Source organism: Echinops telfairi, unplaced genomic scaffold (assembly GCF_000313985.2).
Source record: "Echinops telfairi isolate 266 unplaced genomic scaffold, ASM31398v2 ScPeMD7_1;HRSCAF=3_0, whole genome shotgun sequence".
Taxonomy (NCBI): domain Eukaryota; kingdom Metazoa; phylum Chordata; class Mammalia; order Afrosoricida; family Tenrecidae; genus Echinops; species Echinops telfairi.
Window position 1 is genome coordinate 93,163,325 of NW_022103896.1, and position 19,999 is coordinate 93,183,323.

A 19,999-nucleotide genomic window follows, 5' to 3' on the forward strand; every position below is an offset into this window, starting at 1 on the left:
CCCTCCTGATAAATCATTGCATCAGTCATTGCCTCTATTCCTCCGCTCCTGCATTTCATAAACTGGGAAACCTAACAAAAACAATAAAAAACAAAACCAAAATGAATCAGAAAGAAGAAAATAATAATAAGATAAAAATAAAGAGTAAGAAATAAAAGACCACCAACAATACTTTAAATGCCAGATAAGAAATTTCTGTCCTGGAACAAGCAAGAAATATTTAAGCCTGGAAAAAATTCAGGTTGGGTCAAGAGGGAGGTCAACTGGCCAAATATAATATTATAGCATGATTCGATCCACCAGTATGAAGGTTACAATAATCTCTGTCTGACAGTAATAAAGCTGAGTCCCTTGCGTGTGGCTAGAGGGGATCCGCCAGAGACGTAATCTGACTAGATAATTCTGCAAATGAATTTTGGGTTCCCACTGTTCTCATAGCCTTCTACAAATCGGGTGTTCACAATGTAAGCGCTGATACTTTTCCCTTCATCATATTTAGATTTGGTTACTGTCATCTTTGGATCACACAATCTGGTGTACTTTCTCCGTGAGGACTTAGTTGACTCTTTGCTTAGAAGGCTGCTTCTTTGAATACAAACCTTTAAAACACCAGACATTATTCCAATTGATAGGTGGGCACCATCTGCTTTCTTCACCACACTTTGCTGGAGCACCCTTATCTTCAGTGATCCTTTCATGAAGGTGAATAGCAAGCAAGGCAACCAAAAGAGATTGTTCTTCAGGTTGATAGAGAAGTCCATGGTGGACTCTCAGCTGCCATTTCTAGCCGAATCACAAGGCAAAAATTTCATTCAAGACAGGTGCCATCTTGTGTGAAGGTCAAATGCCCACTTTCTAAAATCTATAAGGTCACTCACTGCCTGAGTTTTCCTTTCTGATAGTTCCTGTTTTGAAGACTAACAACAACAACAACATTATTGAAACAGCACAGATATTTAAACATAGCTACACAGTTTTAAGTTGCTCCAATTAGGTTGAACCATTAAAAATTACTGAAAATTGTTCTTTAAATATGGCCACTGATATTCTAAATATCCTTGGTAATGGAATGCCAGTTTCCACTGCAGGTGAAGAAAAAGGCATACTATCTTGTGTCAAAACAGAAGAACTGTAATCTAACCCCTCATTTCTCTTGGGTAAAACCACCCCAAACCTGAATAAAAATCCCAGCAACAAACAGTGACACAGTGCAAAATTAATGTCCTATACATACATATACACATATTTTTCAAAATTCACTCTCTTCAAGTCAATTCTGTCTCATAGTAACTCTATGTGACAGGGTAGAACTGCCCCTGTGGGCTTTGGAGGCTGTAAATCATTACAGGAGTAGAAAAATCCACTTTTCTTCTGAGGAGGAGCGGGAAAGTTTGAACTGCTGAACTATCTTTAGCAGCCCAAAGCATCAACTTATCATGAACCAGAACTCTGAAAAATTCAATTAGCAAACCCAAATGTGAATCTGGACACAAATGTTTCAGAAAAATTTCCAGGTTTTCTTTGGATCATGCCAACAGAGTTTCTATTGTAAATATTAAATTCATACTTAAAACATTTTCTTATACCCTCACAAAATGTAAGCAAAACATAACCCAGAAGTGCCCATCTTCCACCCCAAATTAGGAGTTACCTCTCTCAAAAGCAGATGCACAATGCCAATTTTCAGAAGATTCTGAGTCCTGGAAAACCTAGGCATTAAAGACAAACAGGACAGATAGAACAAGCCAACAATTCACAGTTGAGAATACAGCTGTGTTCAACATCTTTTTTGAAACAAGAAAACCACTCATTCACTTGAGTTTTTCCCATAGCCCCGTCCTTGTAAACTGTTTTCAACATCACAACAGTTTCTGTGGCATTTTTCCTGAGCAGTAAACAAAATTTCATAACCGCATGCTGTTCTCTTAAATTGGTCATCACAATTGAGGTTCAAGTGAAACTGCTTTTACAAAAAATTCACTGTGACCAGAGAGCACCTTCCCAGGTGATGCCATTGTGTGCACTAACCCAGAGCAAGTTGCTCGATACTTGCCTAGCATGAAAAACGTGTACTGTGAAAGTTCCATTCCACCCAGCGCAATTCTGTTTTGTGGGGGTGACCCCCTCATATATCTTTGGTTAACGATCAGAAAGAATTCAATGGAGGGTTAATCTATTTGTCTGGAGCCCTGGTGGTGTAGTGGCTAAGCATTGGGCTGGGATCCACATGGGTGGCAGTTCAAACCACCAGCAGCTCTGTGGGAGAAAGACTGGGTTTTTCTATTCCCCTAAACCGTTAAAGCCTCAGAAATGATGAGTCAGCATTAACTCAAAGGCAGTGAGCTTAAGAGTTTGAGTAATCTATTTGGGAACCCTACAAATGGATTTGGGGCTGCCACTGCCATCCATAGTCTTTTGCAATTCAGGTGCTCAGATTTTAAGCTGTAATGCACAATAACTGTGATGACAGCATAAGGCTGGGCAATGTGTCTGTTGCATATGGGGCCACCATGAGTTGCAGCATATTCAGTGGCAACTGACAACCACTGTTATCCCATAACATTCAAGTCATTTCAACCAGTTCTAAGACTTACTCATGAAGGACATGCTAGTGTGAGGGCCATTGTGTCAGTCTGGGTAGACTAGAGAAACAAATCCATGGACACACATATGTGTATAAGAAAGAGATTTATATACAAGAGCAGTTCGATGTTGAGAAAACATCCCAACCCAGTCCAGTAAGTCCATAAGTCTGATATTAGCCCGTATGTCCAATGGCAATCTATAAAGTCCTCTTCAGACTTATGAAACATATGCAAGGAAGCCAGGATAATGACAAGGCAGTGGGTAGAAAGTATTTGGATCCAGTGGTGTTGTAAGCATCTCAGTGCTGGTAGGGGTCTTTCTGTGGCTTCTCAGGCTTCAGAAGTCTGGTTGTATCCATGTGGCTTGTCTGGCTCAGAGCACTAGGGTAGTTTCATGTGTCTTGTCAGCTGCAATGTCTCCCAGGGAGTGGCAGAGAGAGAGAGGTGTCTCCCACCTCCAAGGAGGAAGTAGGGGATTTCCCAGAATTCTCAAGAGAAGGCCATGCCCACACAGAGGCCTCATTGGCTATGATCTGGTTGACAAGTTAGACTCCACCCCTACCCTCTTAATCCTCAAACTGACAAACGATTGATTATATATCTACCACAGACCACCCCTTGTCAATTTGATACTTTCACATAACTCTGTAACCATACATAATTTTCAAACAAACAATAATGAAATCCTATCTGTGCCTAACAGGATAAAACTAAAATGCATACAATTCAATATATCACCCTCATTTAAACATAACATTTTATAAATGAATAAAACAAAAATATCGTATGCCTAACAATTGTAGTTAAGTAACAACTACACCTTGATCCTATAATCCTATGAATATATTCTGCCACCTATGAAAGTTTATAAGCCAACCACTTCATGCCTTTATCCCCCAATTTGGGGTATCCAATTTCTATACTGCCCACTTACATCAACCAAGTACTCTCAGGAGACATTCATACTCTTTGAGGTAAATAATCTTCATTCCAGTTGGAACCTTGTGAAATCTGCATCCATAAGCAAAGTCAAATCAAGACAGGCCATCCATAAAGTCAACAGCAATATGCACCAGTACACAGGCTCAAAAATCTTCTCTTCATCTGGTCTGTTTTTGGTCAACACATTGTGGGCTGCCTCTCTTAGCCTCACCAGGGTGTCCATTGGTTGCCTTGCCTTAGACCATGGCCCCATCACAAATTCTCAACAACCCTAGTCCCTTGTGCTAGGTCATGAACTTCAGACCAGTCAACTCACTCTCATCTTCTCCTCTTGTTCCTGTAAACCAGGTCCACAGGTGTCAGTGGCCAAACTCAACCCGTCTCTTTATTGCTGCATTTCTCCCACTTCCACTCAACAGGTGGATCCAGGTGGTCACCTAACAAGGATTTCAGCCTTCCCACAGGCTTCTTTTAATGCTCAGTCCTAGAGAGTTTTCTTCATGGTTTCAGGTTTTTTCCAGCTTCTGACAAAAACCACTAGAGTTCAAACTTCAAGTCCAAAGAGTTCCTTTAAAAAACTGTTTTTATCTTCAATCTGTCAATCTTGTGCCCAGAAAAGTCTCTTGGAATGCAAATGTCCTGAGTACTCCAAAGTCCTGGGTGGGGCTTATCTTTTCAGAGCCTTCTTTGTGTCCTAAACACATCTAAAGATCAAATTAATGGCTCAGGGCAAGTGGGCTTACAAACTCTATTTTCAGACTTCCCCAAATAATGTCTTTCAGTCATTGTATCAATAACAATAAGCAGAAGAAATCAGTGTAAACAAAGTAGAATCAGATACTAAACCCAATTCTTAAAACAATCAAGTTCAACTCTTATTAAGCTTATCTAAGTCCTTATCGAAACTATTCTATTGATATAAAAATATGGGATTAGACCTCTGAGAGCATCAAAACAGATCCAAGCTTTCTGTCACCCATTTTGACCTTCTGTCAGCCATTTTCCTTAGACAACATAGTTTCTGAGATATTCAAATGGCGATTTCTACCCGAGCTCAAAATCTACATTAACAACATTCATTTTTACCATTTCACACAGGAATAACCAAAGACTACAACCAAACAAAATAATCAAAGCTTTAACTCCCCATATTCTTTCTAGAAAACAACCCAGTAAACTGCATGGATACATCTGACTTCTGGCTAGCCAAAGAAGAAACATTACCAGGAGGGAGAGGTCAAACAAACATCTGCTCTCCATCATATGATTTGTTTCTTCAGTACCCCACTCCCAAGGTACCATGATGTGTTAGGCTATCCAGACCAACACAGCCACAAAGATGCATGAGAGGCAATAATCTTAGTGAGTACCTTGTCAATACAGATGAGGAAACTTAGGTCAAGACAGATAAAATGCCTCACCTGAATGCACTGTGTGAAAGAGCACCAAGCACCTGAAGTGAGCAATAGATGACACCCTTGTTCACTGTGTATATTTCCTTTGTTAGGTAGTGGATGTGGGACTAAGAAGGGAGGTGAAATAAACAAAACATGTGTGGAATCCTTTTGACATAGTCACTTAGTATTATTTTTGTTCCAAGTCACTCTGAATGATTTCTTCACCCTGGATGACCCAGCTGAACAAATTAGATGCTCATCTGGTCCCATCTAAGCTGGGGATTTTATTGAGTCCATCTGGGGCAAATTGCTCTCCAAACTGGTTCTGAACTCTGTTCTGTGGTAACTGGCTCCCTGCCCTTCTGTCCCCACTGAACCTGGAATGTTCCTAATAACAATAGCTGCCACTTATTACTGCCTGTAACTGTGCTAAGTGCCTTCTTATGCATGAAATAATTTTACCTCCATGATAATCTAAGAGGAAATTCCATCTTCGCTGTTGCTATTAGTGCCACCTAGTTGGCTCCAATTCATGATGACGCCATGTACAACACAATGAAACGTTGCCCGGTGCTGAGCCATCTCGTCAAGATCATTTGTATAACTGCGTCCATTCTTATGGTCACTGTGTATTTTCAATACCTCCCAACTTAGCGGGGTGGTTCATCTTCCAGCACTATATCAAACAATATTTTGTAATGATCCATAGGGTATTCGTTGGCTAATTTTGGAAAGTAGATAGGCAGGCCTTTCTTCCTAGTCTAACTGGTGGCATAACTCAGAAAAATTAAAGAAGCATAGTTTTGTTCGTTTTTAAATATATATATACTACAAGATCCTGAAAAGTCAGGATGTAAGGCCAGACCCACCCTACTGGGTTTGCCTTACATTCGGTCTCCACTACTGGGTAATCATGGCCTCTTTTCCCCACTCGTGCTCCCCCTGAGGTGGGCCTATCTATTTCCTAAAAGGATCCAACTTTAGTGGTTTTTTTTCTTCCCCCCACCAGCTGGCACCGCCTCCCCACCTCCCATAAAGCTTACACCTGGAACCCAAGCTAAATCCAGAATTGAATAGCTAACAGAGAGAGAATGCTTAACTAAATTATTTTTATGTTTCTAGTTTTTCGCCTAGCTAAAGATAAGAAAGGACTAAAGGACTGAGGAAAATGGTGACTGATATTAGAGAAAAATTTCCCTATGTTGGGATGTTTCATTACCCTAAAGGCATTTATAATAGTGAACCAATAGGAAATTTATATATATACACATTTGCAAAAGTTCATAGAACATACCATTATCTCTTAATTCCATCTCTCCACAAACTTAGGAAGCCACCTCATACATAAACTTACATATGTATGTATATATATTTATATATGTAAGTGTGCATATATAAAGGAATACACATATAATAAATATAAATAATTCCAATGTATAAAGAAGCAGCCCTGGTGGCATAATGATTAAGAGCTCAATTGCTAACATAAAGGTGGGCAGTTCAAACCCACTCTGTGGCTCTGGGAGCAGAATATTTGGCAATCTATTCCCCAAAAGATCACAGCCTAGACAACCTTATAAGAGGGGGGACTTTTAAGGCAGTTCTATTCTATCAGATAGGGTCATTATGAGTCATTAAAACTTAGTTGTAACCACCACCAACAATAATGTATGAGAGTTATAAGGATTCTATTGTTCGACAGTTGTAGAGCATTTTGAAATAGAAATGCTAAGAGCACTGGAAAAGCTACTTAGGAGTAATAAATACAAGACACTCATTTCAACCAGTGGAACAGGAATAGGGACCACTTGAGCAACTGAATTAGTCAGCAGCACATTAGTCAGCAGCACCTAGTGATCCCTAGTCACTGGGGTAGGTACACTAACTGTGCTTGGGGAATCCCTTCAATCTGCCTCCATGTCTTTGCCCCTGCTGTTCTTTCTCCTAGAAAACCTTCATACTTAAGCCCCCTGACTCCAGGCTCTTCTCAACTCATCCTCTACTTTGTAAATGACTTAACAATGACTTCAGACTTAAGTAGGGGTTTCTGTGGGGAGGGAGGGTTGGTGGTGCAAGCAGTTAACACACTCAGTTATTGACAGTTTTGAGTTCACCTAGATCAGTGATTCTCAACCTTCCTAATGCTGTGACCATTTAATACAGTGCCTCATGTTGTGGTGACCCTCAACCATTCAATTATCTTCAGTGTTACTTCTTAACTGTAATTTTGTTACTGTTATGAATTGGGTGACCCCTGTGAAAGGGTCATTCGACCCCAAAGGGGTCGCGACCCACAGGTTGAGAATCGCTGACCTAGATGCTCTTAAGAGGAAAGGCCTAGTGATCTATCTCTTTACAAATCAGATATTTAAAACCCTAGTGAGCACAGTTCTACTCTGGCACACGTGCGGTCACCATGAGTCAGAATTTACTCAATGGCAACTGGTTTAGTTTTTCAAGGCTTACCTACTGCAGGATATTTTTCTTGCAACAAGCTCATGGCTCTATTTTCCTTATCTGAAATCCTATAACCTGCCAAACCAACTGTTATCACGTTGATCCCAACTCATAGTGCTCCTACAGAATAAAGTAGAACTGCCTCAACAGAGTCCAAAGTTGCATTATCTTTAAAACAAATGACGGCATCCTTCGCCTACAGAGCACCTGGTGGGTTTTCAACCCTAACATCTTGCTTGGCCTCTAAGCACTTTAACCTTTGTACCACCTGAGCCTCCTCTGAAGTCCCATACAACCTGTAAAATTATTTTCTTATCATTATTGAGGTTATTATACAGGCTTATTGAGATAATAACTCACTCCTGACAAGTGAATTCTAATTCATACTGACTCTGTACGGACTGCCACACAGGGTTTCCAAGGCTGTTAGTCTTTACAGAAGCAGACTGCCGCTTCTTTCTTCTAGTGGTTTCCAACTGATCATCTATCAATCAGTAGCCCAATGCTTAACCCACTGTGCCACCAAGGCTCTTTCAATACCATAAAACATACTGCTGTGGAGTTGATTCCAACTTGTAGTCACCCTATAGGACAGGTTAGAGCGGCCCTGTGGGTTTCTAAGACTACTGATCTTTATTGTAGTAGAAAGCCTCATTTTTCTCCCAAGGAGCGGCTGGTGACTTCAAACTGCTGACCTCGTGGTCAGTGGCTCACCATGTAACCCATGGCACCACCAGAGCTCCTTGAAAACATGATAGGTGCTAAAGATATGAAAACCATGATTAGGACTGTTGAAATTAAGATAAAGCAGGAAGCAAAATAAAGGTTTTGTGTAGAACCCTTTCCTTTTGCACCAGGACTTCTTTCTGGCCTAATAATATTAAAGGTCTAGTGGTGTTGCATACCATGGTTCTAAGTACCTGACATGCATCACTTCATTTATTCCTTGCAGTGATTCTACACAGTGAGTTCTATAGCCAACCCTGTTTGGCAGGTGAGGAAAGGCAGGTATAGCAAGTTCCTGAACCTGCCTGTGTTCACACAGCTAGGAAGAGAGGTGTGGGAAGTAAGTCTGTCCGCTCAAATACTTCCTCATTCTTCCCTGACGTTAAGCACAGATGTTGTAGAGTCAGAAGGTTGACTTTCAAAATAGTTTTTCCATACAGGTCTAAACATCCTGTAGATTTAAGCTCACAGTCTGTCTGATATGACCCACAAATAGAAAATACAAGTGTGCATGTGGTGGTCCCTCTAAAAAGAGCATATTTCCCATGGTTTTTGTTCAAAGTCAACCAGCACATATAACTCCACCAGAGTGCAATGAATATAACCATTAGTGCCTTTTTCTCCTACATTTATTCATTTTAGCAACACAAATCAACTTTTACCTGTTTCCTGCATGCAGTTCTCTTGTTACATTTGTCTCCAGGCCTCATATGAGCTCATCACTACCTTTTTCTTCTCAGGAAATTCCATTTTGATAAATGTTGTTTTCTTGAAAGAAAAGAATAATGTGTGTAAGAGTGAAATTTTGTTCTTTCCAGGATACGAACAGCAGTTTGTTAGCAGATCCCATTGAGAGGGCATCGGTGCCAGCTGCAATATCTGCTTCAAGCGCAACCACGTTGAACAACAGCTTTCGTCTGAGAGGTATAATATCTAGTGTTTGTGCTGCTGGCATGAGTCATCTCTGACCATTTCAGGCGAGGCATGTCAGGGCTGAGGCTCATACCTAATGGAGTTTTGTGGGCTGCGATGCCAGCAATGGGACTGCCACTGGTGCACATCATCGGCCCGCCTACTTGGAGATCACTCAGAGCCCTGCTCACCTCACTGAACCTGGAAGACTTTATTCACTGGGATAATTGTCTGCCTTCGACATATTTCTGACACCCTTGCAACTTTTTGTATATACTCTACTTAGGTGCACATCCTATCAACCGTAGTAATGTAAACAACTGGGGATTAAAAAAGACTGCTTTTCATGAAAAACAAATTATCCCTATGAAATAATTGATATATTTTGCCCACTGTAATAAACATACATAAAGATTAGTTAAGGTCTCAGGACTCCTAGTCCTCAAGGGGCTTCATTTTGCCTGGGTTCTGCCCTCAGAATCAGGGGTGGCCTTTGTCCTAAGTCAAAATTGGTTAGACTTAAAGGCTTGAAATTAAATAAGTGGCTATCTAGCAGGGAAGCAACGAAGCCCACATGGAAGAAGCACAGGAGCCTGTGTGATTATGAGGTGTCGATGGGATCAGGTATCAGGCATCAGAAGATCCAAAACAAACAATTATACCAATGTGAACAAGGGGGCCAGCACCCAAAGCCCATCTGTAGACAACTGGACATCTGCTCATAGAAGGGTCACAAGGAAGGGACCAGTCAGCCAGAGTGCATATAGCACCGATGAAATACACAGTCCTCTAGTTCTTTAATGCTTCTTCCCCACTCCCACCCCCCACTATCATGACTCCCGTTCTACTTACAAATCTGGCTAGATTTGTACCTGGCTAGATTGTAGCTAAATCATAGCAGGTACATGGGTAGATAAGAGCTCTCAACACATGGAATCCAGGACAGATAAACCCCTCAGGGAATGTAATGGGAAAAGTAAGGAGAGTAGGGGGAAGGTGGGGGGAGAAAGGGGGAACCGATCGCAGTGATTGACACAATCTCCTCCTCCCGCCCCCGTCACTGAGGAGGATGAACAACAGAAACGTAAAGGGAGACGGTGGACAGTGTACGATATAAAAATAATAATTCATAAATTATCAAGGGTTCACGAGGGTGGAATGGCGGGGGAGGGAGGGAAAAAAGAGGAGTTGATACCAAGGACTCAAGTACAAAGAAAATGCTTTGAAACTGATGATGCACAAATGTGCTTGATATAATCGATGTATGGATTGTTATAAGAGCTGTAAGAGCCCCCAATAAAATGATTTAAAAAAAAAGACAAATTGGTTAGAGCTCTTTCAATCGACTAAATTCATTATCTTGAAAGAGCTGTTGCTTGTGACGGATTTTCTAAAAGATAGCTAGAGGGCAAGGACATGGACTTTATCGGAGTGATGGTGTGGAAGTCACTGTGGCCCATCTCTCTGTACTTCTTCTTTCTTGAAAATAGAATCCCATTTTACTCAGGCAGGGGAAGAAACCCCTTGATCACAGTGCGTGTAGGCCAGTCACATCGCAGAGGGGGATCAGTTCTGTCAGTGTTATGGATTGAACGGTGTCTCCCAAAAGCATATGTGAACTTGGCTAGGTCAAGGTTTTCAGTATTATGCAATTTTCTTTCATTTTGTAACTGATGTGATTCTTGGGTGTTGTAAATCTTAACTTCTATAATATTAAAAAGGGAGAACTAGAAGCAGCTGTGTTAATGAAGTAGCGTGCAATCTGTAGGATTAGATTGTATCTTGATTCAACTCTTGAGATAGAAAGGATATCAAACAGAGGTACCTAGTATGAACAAGAAAGAAGAGCCAGGAGTGGCTCATGCCCTTTTAACCTGGTGTCCCTGTGCTGAAAAACTGCTACACCCAAGGGATGCCTAAGGACAAGGACCTTTCTCCCCAGCTACCAGAGAAAAAGCCTTCTTTGGTAACTGGTGCCCTGGATGTATGCTTCTAACTTCTGAAAATCTAAATTTCTATTGTCAAGTACTTATTCAAGCCATCTACTTGTGGCAGCATTAGACAACTAAGCAATGCTGTTTCTAACCCTTTCTTCCGATGACTGGTCTAGAGGTGGACATATGACCAAATGTAAATATTATTCTGGAAGCGGCCTGGGAAAAATGCTATTTCTAGACAAAATCTTGGAGTCTCGAGAAATTTGTTTTCATTGCCTTTTCCCCGACTTTAATGTGATCATGTGGTGCTGTGGCCATCTGGGGTAGAGAGATGATAATCTTGACATAGCTAAAGTGCTGAGGACAGTAGAGATTCTAGCTCATCACATCAGGACCATTTAACAAATGATAAAATTGCTTCTCCCAGGCGCTCCTTGGTATCTGGAATCCTTAAAGGCATTTACCGTATATACTCATGTATAAGCCGAGTTTTCCAGCACATTTTAAATGCAGTTTTTGTGGTCAAATTAGGTCCCTCGGCTGATATTTGGGTCGGCTTATATTCGAGTATATATGGTAAGTTATTGCTAGTCAGATATCCTCTTATTTGCAGCCAAATGAAATCTAAGCTGATCTACATTCATTTATTTCTGTTATCTATTGCTGAGTAGACCCTTGATGGCCTAGTGGTTATGCCTTGGGTTGCAAACTACATGTTCAGCTGTTCAAAACCACTAGCTGCTCCATAAGAGAAAGATGAGGCTTTAGTCTTGGAAACCCACAAGGGCAGTACTATTCTGTCCTATAGGGTAGCAATGAGTCAGAAGCTACATAATCGTTATTGCTGATAACAAGCCATTTGTCATAAAACATAGTAATTTATATTACCAAATACAATTCTGTAGGTTGGCTATGCTCAGCTGGGACATCCTCACCTGAGATGTCACCTAAGGCTGTAGTCATAACTGGGGATGCTGCCATCTGGAGACATGGCTGGGATGCATGTACAAGATGGCACACAGATATGTATGGCAGCTGAGGCTCAGCTGGGTGATCAACCACTACACCTCTTCATGTGGCTTGGGCTTCTCACAGTATGTTGATTGCTTTCTAAGAGAAAGCATCAGTAAGGGAGGAACAAAAACGAATGTTCCTATATGTTCAGGCAGAAATTGCAAGTTTTTTAAAATTTATGATCTAATCTTTAAAGTCATACAGCAGCATTCCCCACACATGCTATTAGTCAAAAGCAAATGAGAGAATTAACCCAGATTCAAGGCATGAGTACTGGAAGTAGTGGTGGGATGCAGCTGGTTCCCACTGGTTCAGCAGAAACAATACCTAATTTTGGTTTGGCGAACTGGTTCTTAAAATGGCACTTGAAATCAGGGTTCTAAGGTGAGCAGCTAACAAATTTACACTCCTTACACTTTTTTAACATTCATCTGCCCAACAGTGTATTCTAAGCGCCTATAGTAATAATGGTTCATTCTGTCCATAGGTATAAAGAAGTAGACAGAATTATGCTTGTACTATTTATTCATTTCATAAAACTCATTGTGATGAAATACTGCATACACCCTTGTGTTTGTTACTTCTGTAAACAAACATATAAGGTGCCAAAAAAAGGGGTGACATGCTGTCATTTGTTTTAGCTTTGTGTTATGCCGCAAACTCCCACAAGATATGATGAGTGAATTATGTAATTCCTGAAAGTGTTTAAAGAGCTAACAGTATTGTCAGAACAACTGTTGTAGGATGAACATATGTTCAGAGAAGAGAAGTCGCCTGTTTCTAATTCATCAAACACAATGACTATTGTCTAATTGGCTTACATCTAAAGGAATGGGATCCTACTCCTACACTGGAAAGATGGCTAAGGATAAATCACATAACCGATGATGCTTAGAGAAAAGCAAGGAACATTTCAAGTAAGGATGCCAATCAAGAAGCAATATGGAAATAAAAGTTTTGTTTTTGTCAGGTATTAAATTTATTAATATTTTAAAACCCTTTCTTAGAACATAATCTAGGTTTGTGGTCCTCTTTTATTGTTCTTAAGTATTAACTATATGAAATAATAAATGCACTTTCAATATATAATTTTTTTTTTTAATACTTGAAAAGGGCATTAGGGCAGCGAACCAGAATTATTTGAATCCCACCACTGACGGGAAGGAATAGTTTGGTGGAAAGGCTAACTTTAACGACTAGCTCCCATACCAGCAAAGAATTTTAAGTGATGAGTACTGGAGAGCAATAATGGTTTCAAGTGATGGTTAGTAAATTTTAAGTGATGAGCACAATATAAAAATACTGGTTGCTGGCGCCCTAGGAAACCACCTTGTCTAGCAGGATTCAGATGGCATCTGAGACAGAGCACCTCCCCCTGGGTGTGTTCGAGTGTCATCTGTGTGCTTTGTCAGCTCCATACAGCTATGTGGGGCAGAAGCCCCCCAACACCTGGTCTGTCTTCCTGCTGGAGGAGAGCTATGTCCTGAAGGACCCTTTCACCGCCAACAAGGACAAATTCCTTGTCCTTGGCTCCCGATGCAACGTATGTAGCAGGCTGGTGTGCATGGGCCCGGAGTGCAGTGTGTTCTACGCCAAGAGATTCTGCCTCCCTTGTGTCTGGGAGAACATTGTTGCTTTCCCTCAGGAAATCCGGCAAGACGTGGAGAAGCAGAAGACCACGGCAAAGATGCCCTGCAGCAAGCCCAGCTTTCGGACCTGAGGGTAGTCGGTGCCAGGCCAACAGCCTGTGGGTGCCTCCCCAGTAGGCTGCCTTGCAGCCCCAGCTGCAGTGTCTCACTGCCCCTGGACTGTGTCTGCAGGCCAGGAGACTGGGGGAAGCTGGTCTATAGCAGGAAGGGCCAGACCTCTGAGTAACTGCCAGGCCAGTAGGTGGAAAGTCTTGTGGCTCCAGTGTCGGTTGAAGCATCTCAGCGCTAGTGTGGGCCTCCAGGTGGCTGTCCAGCTCAGGGCTCTGGCTCCATCAGGGTAGCACCACGTGGCTTGTCCACAGGAATGTCTCGCAGGGAGACAAGCAGAGCTTGTATCTGTCCTCCAGTGAGCTATTTATCTCCTGCCTCCGAATGAGGTCATGAAGCTGCAACCTGATTAACAGGCTAGACTCCATCCCTTTGCAAGTTGACAGAAGATTATGTAACTGCCACAGACCACCCTGGGTCACCAGTTACATGTCTCCAGACAGCAAGAGTTACATCATTCCACTGTCAGGCCAGCCTACTCCAAAGGTGGTGCACTTTAATTCACAAAAAGCTCATAGACTGCCACGACTCCATTTAACACCATAGTCCTTGGTATAAGTTTTTAAAAAATCCTCTAATATCCATTGGAGGCGGTTATTGTTCCTTTCACATTAGTCTTTTCCATTGTCTCCTCATCCTTAACATCAAAAAACAGTAAAAGGAAAGCATACAAACAAATTTCTGACTGGTCAAAATCACATATAAAGTCCCTTGCCAAAACAAATTTCCCACTCAATCCAGTACAGTTTCCAGGTCCCAAGTATTGGGCCTGTACCAGTGACTATCTTGTAGAAGGGCCTTAATAAACTGAGAAGACCTAAGTGATGTAAAAAAAAAAATACTGGTTGCTATCCTGAAGATTGGAAAACAAGATAAGAAGACCAGTTAGATGGTTGTAGAGGATTGTGGGAAACTTCCAGGAAGCTCTCTCTCCTATTGTGTAGCAGTATTAGGGCTGAGAGCTCAAGAATAGACCTTGTAGGGTCTATCCTTCTCCCCTTTCTACAAACTGAATCACTAACAGGCAGACCCAAGTAACTTGGGGCTCATGAGGCTTGATTAGTGTTGCTGAGGGCCTCTGAGAACGGTGCTCTCTTACTTTTTAAAAAATCCTCAGAAAGTGGAGTCTCTCTCTTTGCCTGGACATGAACCTGGTGGACTCATGCAGAAGTGAATGCTGTTGTATGTTCTTTATGACTAGTAAGAAATACTGATCTTAAAATTAGCTTTCAAAGTGGGGACTCAGGTAGCAGAGCAAAAATCTCAACAAAACAATTAAGGTCTTCATTTGACTTTTTTGAATCACAGAATTAGGAGACAAAATGATATAAGCTGAAGCTCACCCTTTAAAGTTTATACAAGTGATATATGAATGTGGATCACTGCCTATTTTTCTAGGCAACAAGAATACTTACAAACAGTAGAATGGGAGTCCAGAAGTTCATGGGATGAGAGTGGAAGTAGGAGTGTAAGGAACAATTAATGGATAATTGAACTATATGGATGAGCTATAAATGATTTCTAAACTTACAAGTGTGAGTAAATTTTATATCCCTAAAATATTAAAAAATAAATAAGGAGGGACCTGGAGACACATTATCTCAGTAAAAGTTAATTGCAGGAACAGATTCAACCATGTGTATTCAAAACTATGTTTTATGGGCAATTATATTTCCCCTCCTAATTTTATTATACTGACAATCTGACTTTAAAACTCAAACAGAAATTTTATTCCACTCCATAAAAAGATGTTACTTCATTGCTTAATATATGTAGAGTACTAAGGTCAAGGATCTGGAGCAGAATACTGAACACTCATTTACTTGTTTAAATATTATTACAGGATAGTTAAAGGTACAATTGGTTTGATTTTAATTTCTATAGGACAGGCTAGAACTGTCTTTTTGGGGCGTCAGGGGCTATAAATTTTAACAGAAGCACAAAAACTCAACTTTCATCTGTGGAGGACCCAATGGGTTTTAACTGCTGACTATGTATTTTAACATGTGAGATCGCTTTTCTGGGTAAAAACCTACCCCAAGGCAGTAAAGGAAAAGACTGACAGAGTACATTAAATTGAAAATGTAGGTAGACAAGACTGTTCTGATTGGGGTGACGGATAGTGGTTCCTGGATAAAATGGGAGAGAAATATTGAGCCGCATTTAAATTCTTATTTAAAGAGGGGGATGGGGCAAGGAGGAAGCCAGACAAACTGGAACCATTGACATAATACTCTTCAGCCTAGAAAGGAGCCTATCTCATAATCACCTTTTAATGAAAAAACAGTGGCATACAAACTTAAGGGACTTTAGTACAAGACCCAAAGGAAAACAACTATTCAAGAGTGAAGCTAGAAGACAGAGGGCAAGGAAAAGAAAATATTGAAAAGGGAATCAGCTGAGCACAATTAAAGAGAATGTTGATACATTGGGATCAATGCAGTTAATGTCACCCAACAATTTGTGTGGAAATTACCAAAAGGAAACCTAATTTGCTATGTAAACTTTCACCAAAAACTCAATACAATATTTTACAAAATGTGGATGGGACAAAGACAATATAAACGAGGTAAAATGGCACTATGTACATGACAGCGAAACAATGCCTGGTCCTGCGAGCTTCACAATCATTACCTCTGGGCCGGCTGCTGCAGGCACTGTATCAATCTACCTCCTTGAGGATTTTCCTCATGTTTGCTTTTGAATCAAGTCTGACGTCCTTCTCCAGGGACTGGGTTTCTCCCGATAACAAGTCCAAAGGAAACGAGGCAACCTCTCACCCTTCTTGCATGGGATATGTGGACAGAAAAGCAAACAAACCAAAAAACCTGCAAGATAATAAACAGAAAAAAAGCATGTTGTGGATCAATACTGATCCTTTGATATCAATTATATTTAACAAATCCCATGCACAAGTAGGGGCACCCCCATATCATGTTTGTCAGGACATGAGCTCTTTACAAGGTTTCATGCCACACGTGCATATGATTTTGTAAGTGCTTTATGTATGGGCTATTTTTGTAATTTTATACAAGACACTTACAGATGACTTTAAATACAAGGAGTACGTTTGCTAGTACCTTAGTAGCATTCCTTGCTATTTACTATTAATTTCAGTATTCTGAAAATCCAGCACGGGGACTACCATTTATGGATAGATGATAAATAAGAGTGTGAGGAACGTAACCTTTCGTTTTGGTGCCCTGGCACCATGGTGGAATGATTCTAAAGTCAATTATTACCCTACCGCACGACTAAGCCCGACCTTCGCGGCCTACGCCTTCCGTCACACAATGCGCAAGCGCGGAGCGACGGGTCCCGCCCCTAAACACCTCGTCGCCCGCACGCGCGGGTACGTCACCGCGCAGAGCCGCGCACTATTTGACGTTTCTTGGCCCCGCCTCCCGGAAGGGAGCCCCCGCAGGCGACTATGGCGGCCGGCACGGAGCAGTGGGTATTGGTGGAAATGGTGCAGGCGCTTTACGAGGTGAGTTGCTGGGTTCTAGCGAGCGGCGACGCCGCGCGCCCCTGAAAAAGACCGGGAGGCGTGTGTGGATCTGTGGCCGGGTCTCGGTGGGCCGCCTCGCCCGGCTTTGGGCTCAACGCTGGAGGCTTCGTCGGCGCCCGCAGCCCTAGCGGCGGAGGTTGGGTAGGGCAGGAGGAACCGCGTCCTGTGGGGCTCGGAGTTGGAAATGACAGTAAAGCGGAGTGGAGAAAATAGGAAAACCCCAGGTTTAGGGAGATCTTCCGAAATTCAAGTCCTTGAAGTGCGAGGTTATGGGAGAAAAGGTCGTACCAAATCGGACCCTGCTTTTGTCGAGACTTAGAAAAGCCGAATTATTTGTCATTTGTGAATATTCGGTTGTCTATTCCGCATACCACCCTTTCTTATTTAAATCTTAGCTTTCAATAGCTTTGTTTCATGAAGAAAAATTAAGGCCTTTGAAAGGCTTGGTATTTTAGGTATGTAAGTTAATATAAAATCAAATGCGATTTGGTAGACATTGCCTCCCTATGTATAGCTGAGCTCCTACGTATATCTGAGCTAGCTGTTACAGTAGCTACTAACCACACGTGCCTATTAAACATCTAAAATGAGACTGGTGCAACTAAATAATTGAATTTAAAAATTTTATTTAAAATACATTTACATAGCAGTGAGTGACTAATGGGCAAGGTATGGACAGCACAGATCTAGACTTTAGGGATGGTTCAGTGCATAAATAGACCGAAGTCCCAGGGCTTACCGAACTTCCACCCATTTAAAGATAATGCCACTTTTCTTTTGCTGATTTTTAAAAAACTCAATTTGATGATGGTGACCTCCAATGCACGAGCTTTTCCTTCAAAAGCAATTGAGAGAGAAGATAGACTCCCTCTTGTCCTCACATGTTATTAAAGTGATGTCCAGCATTAGGTTAGTTATAGTGACTAAGATAGCAACCACTAAAATAGAATTTAAAAAAAAACACTTTTTCAGTCATGTTCTGTCATGTATTATTTGTTTTTAATTTTTTGAAGCCTCCGTTTTACAATGCGACTGAATACAATGAAACGAATCAAGAGTGAGCCTTGTGAGAAATCCACCTGTATATAACATTTCATAGAAAAGGAAAGGAGCAGCATTTATGATTTTTAATAATTTCTCTAAATACCGTATATACAGTTTATTCCTAAGTGAATTACATTCAAGGGAATCAGACACAACTCATATTAAAGAGATTTCTGCATTTGTGGCCAGTATCTGTGCACTTTTTATGTAGAGTTTGAGGAGCCTTATGTATGCATAATACATTAAAAAAATAGAGTAAGCATATCTGTGCATGTGCATGCATGTATATTGTGTTTTAAAGTTATCTGTGTGGACAGTTGTCATTTATATCAAAATTCTGGATTTTTTTTCACTGTGGTGAATCATTACCACTTTCTGTCACATTTGGGAAAAACAATGTATACATATCTAAGTGTTTCTTTAAATGTTTCCCCAGTGCCAATGCATTGGAGTAGAGCACAGGATAATGTACAGCCTGGAATTGTAGTTGATATGTGGTATCTACTGCATGTACTTGACATACCTAGTTGTACAAATCATAAATACTAATCTAGCCTTTAACCTGGAAGCCTCTGCTTCAAGTAAGACCCGAGATAGATACTTTCATTGAGAAACCTTTGTGCCTATAGACACAGAGTACACTATTCACACTTTGGGGGAGTGTAGTAGAAAAGAGATCTGCTATTTCTTCCAGTGTTTATAAGGTCTTTTTTCCCTGTCGTGTTCCAAGAAGGGTTTAAAGAAGTTTGCTTGCCAAGGATACAGAAAATATAGTAAGATTTGTAAACCCTTAAAGAATTGGGGAAACTGGTTGCCAAATAACTCTCTTAACTCATTTAGGGGTAAATCAGGGTAGTAGAAAATTTATTAAGCTTTGAGATATTTTGTTAGTCATTTCCTACCAGCAAAAAATTAAATGACTAGTAATACCTGATATTTACTCTTGTTTTACTTTTTGGACATGTTGGGCCTTTGTGTCAGATTTCATGAGAAAAGCAAAACAAGCAAACTACCATCCCTCCCACCCCCCAAGAATTTAAGACTGCAGTATTTGAGGACTTCTTCCTCCAGAAGGAATGACCTACCATTAGAAATGGAGAAAGGTTTACGTAAAAATTAGAAGAACCATGAGGGGAGATGGTAAATAGCTTAAAGGATGTAGTAGGCAACATATGCATATGCGCTAAATTTGATGTTCAGCATTTGGAAGTTTTTATTTCATATCTTGTTTTTATTTTGGTTTTGACTCATTCTTAGGCTCCTGCTTACCATCTTATTTTGGAAGGAATTCTAATACTCTGGATAATTAGACTTCTTTTCTCTAAAACTTATAAATTGCAAGAACGATCAGATCTCACAGTCAAGGTAAGAAAACAAGTTTCTGTTTCATTTGACATAGCCTTATAGTTGCCAAGTCTTTCCAGAAAGGATGGTGGTGGCTCAACAATATATCTTAAAATGCTTTTTGTAACATTAGGAAGTCAAGAGAATGAAATGTGAGAGTAGGCAAGTGAAGCCAGGAATGAAGTAAATACTCAAACACATACCACGCTGTGGTCCTGGGCACTTTACTAAGGGTCAGTAACGTGAACAACTTCTGGATTTAGAATGCCAATTTATGAGATTGTGTGAGATGCTCTGCAAAAGATAGCTTGTCCTTTTTAAAAAAAATCATTTTATTGGGGCTCATACAACTCTTATCATAATCCATACATACATC

At 40.8% G+C, this 19,999-nt stretch overlaps 3 protein-coding genes across 3 annotated transcripts in view; 2 read left to right on the forward strand and 1 right to left on the reverse strand.

The window, feature by feature from the left end:
* The window catches only part of LOC101664179 (zinc finger protein OZF-like), a 111,550-nt gene extending 94,671 nt beyond the window's left edge, over positions 1-16,879 (reverse strand). Inside the window, exons 1-4 of the mRNA XM_045286247.1 lie at positions 16,808-16,879; positions 16,362-16,555; positions 8,770-8,875; positions 1,652-1,709 (exon numbers count right to left, since the gene is read on the reverse strand). The gene's annotated coding sequence lies outside the window, so the exon portion shown is untranslated. The remainder of the gene's footprint in view (positions 1-1,651; positions 1,710-8,769; positions 8,876-16,361; positions 16,556-16,807) is intronic.
* Positions 13,289-13,924, forward strand: LOC101638637 (cysteine-rich DPF motif domain-containing protein 1). The gene has a single exon (XM_004713925.2). The coding sequence runs from the start codon at positions 13,319-13,321 to the stop codon at positions 13,688-13,690; it is 372 nt and encodes a 123-aa protein (XP_004713982.1). The 5' UTR covers positions 13,289-13,318; the 3' UTR covers positions 13,691-13,924.
* Positions 16,880-17,139: 260 nt separating the features above from the next.
* Positions 17,140-19,999, forward strand: part of SPTLC1 (serine palmitoyltransferase long chain base subunit 1) — a 59,145-nt gene continuing 56,285 nt past the window's right edge. The window contains exons 1-2 of the mRNA XM_004713900.4: positions 17,140-17,214; positions 19,537-19,644. Of these exons, the coding sequence (XP_004713957.1) occupies positions 17,158-17,214; positions 19,537-19,644 (165 nt within the window). The 5' untranslated portion in view covers positions 17,140-17,157. The remainder of the gene's footprint in view (positions 17,215-19,536; positions 19,645-19,999) is intronic.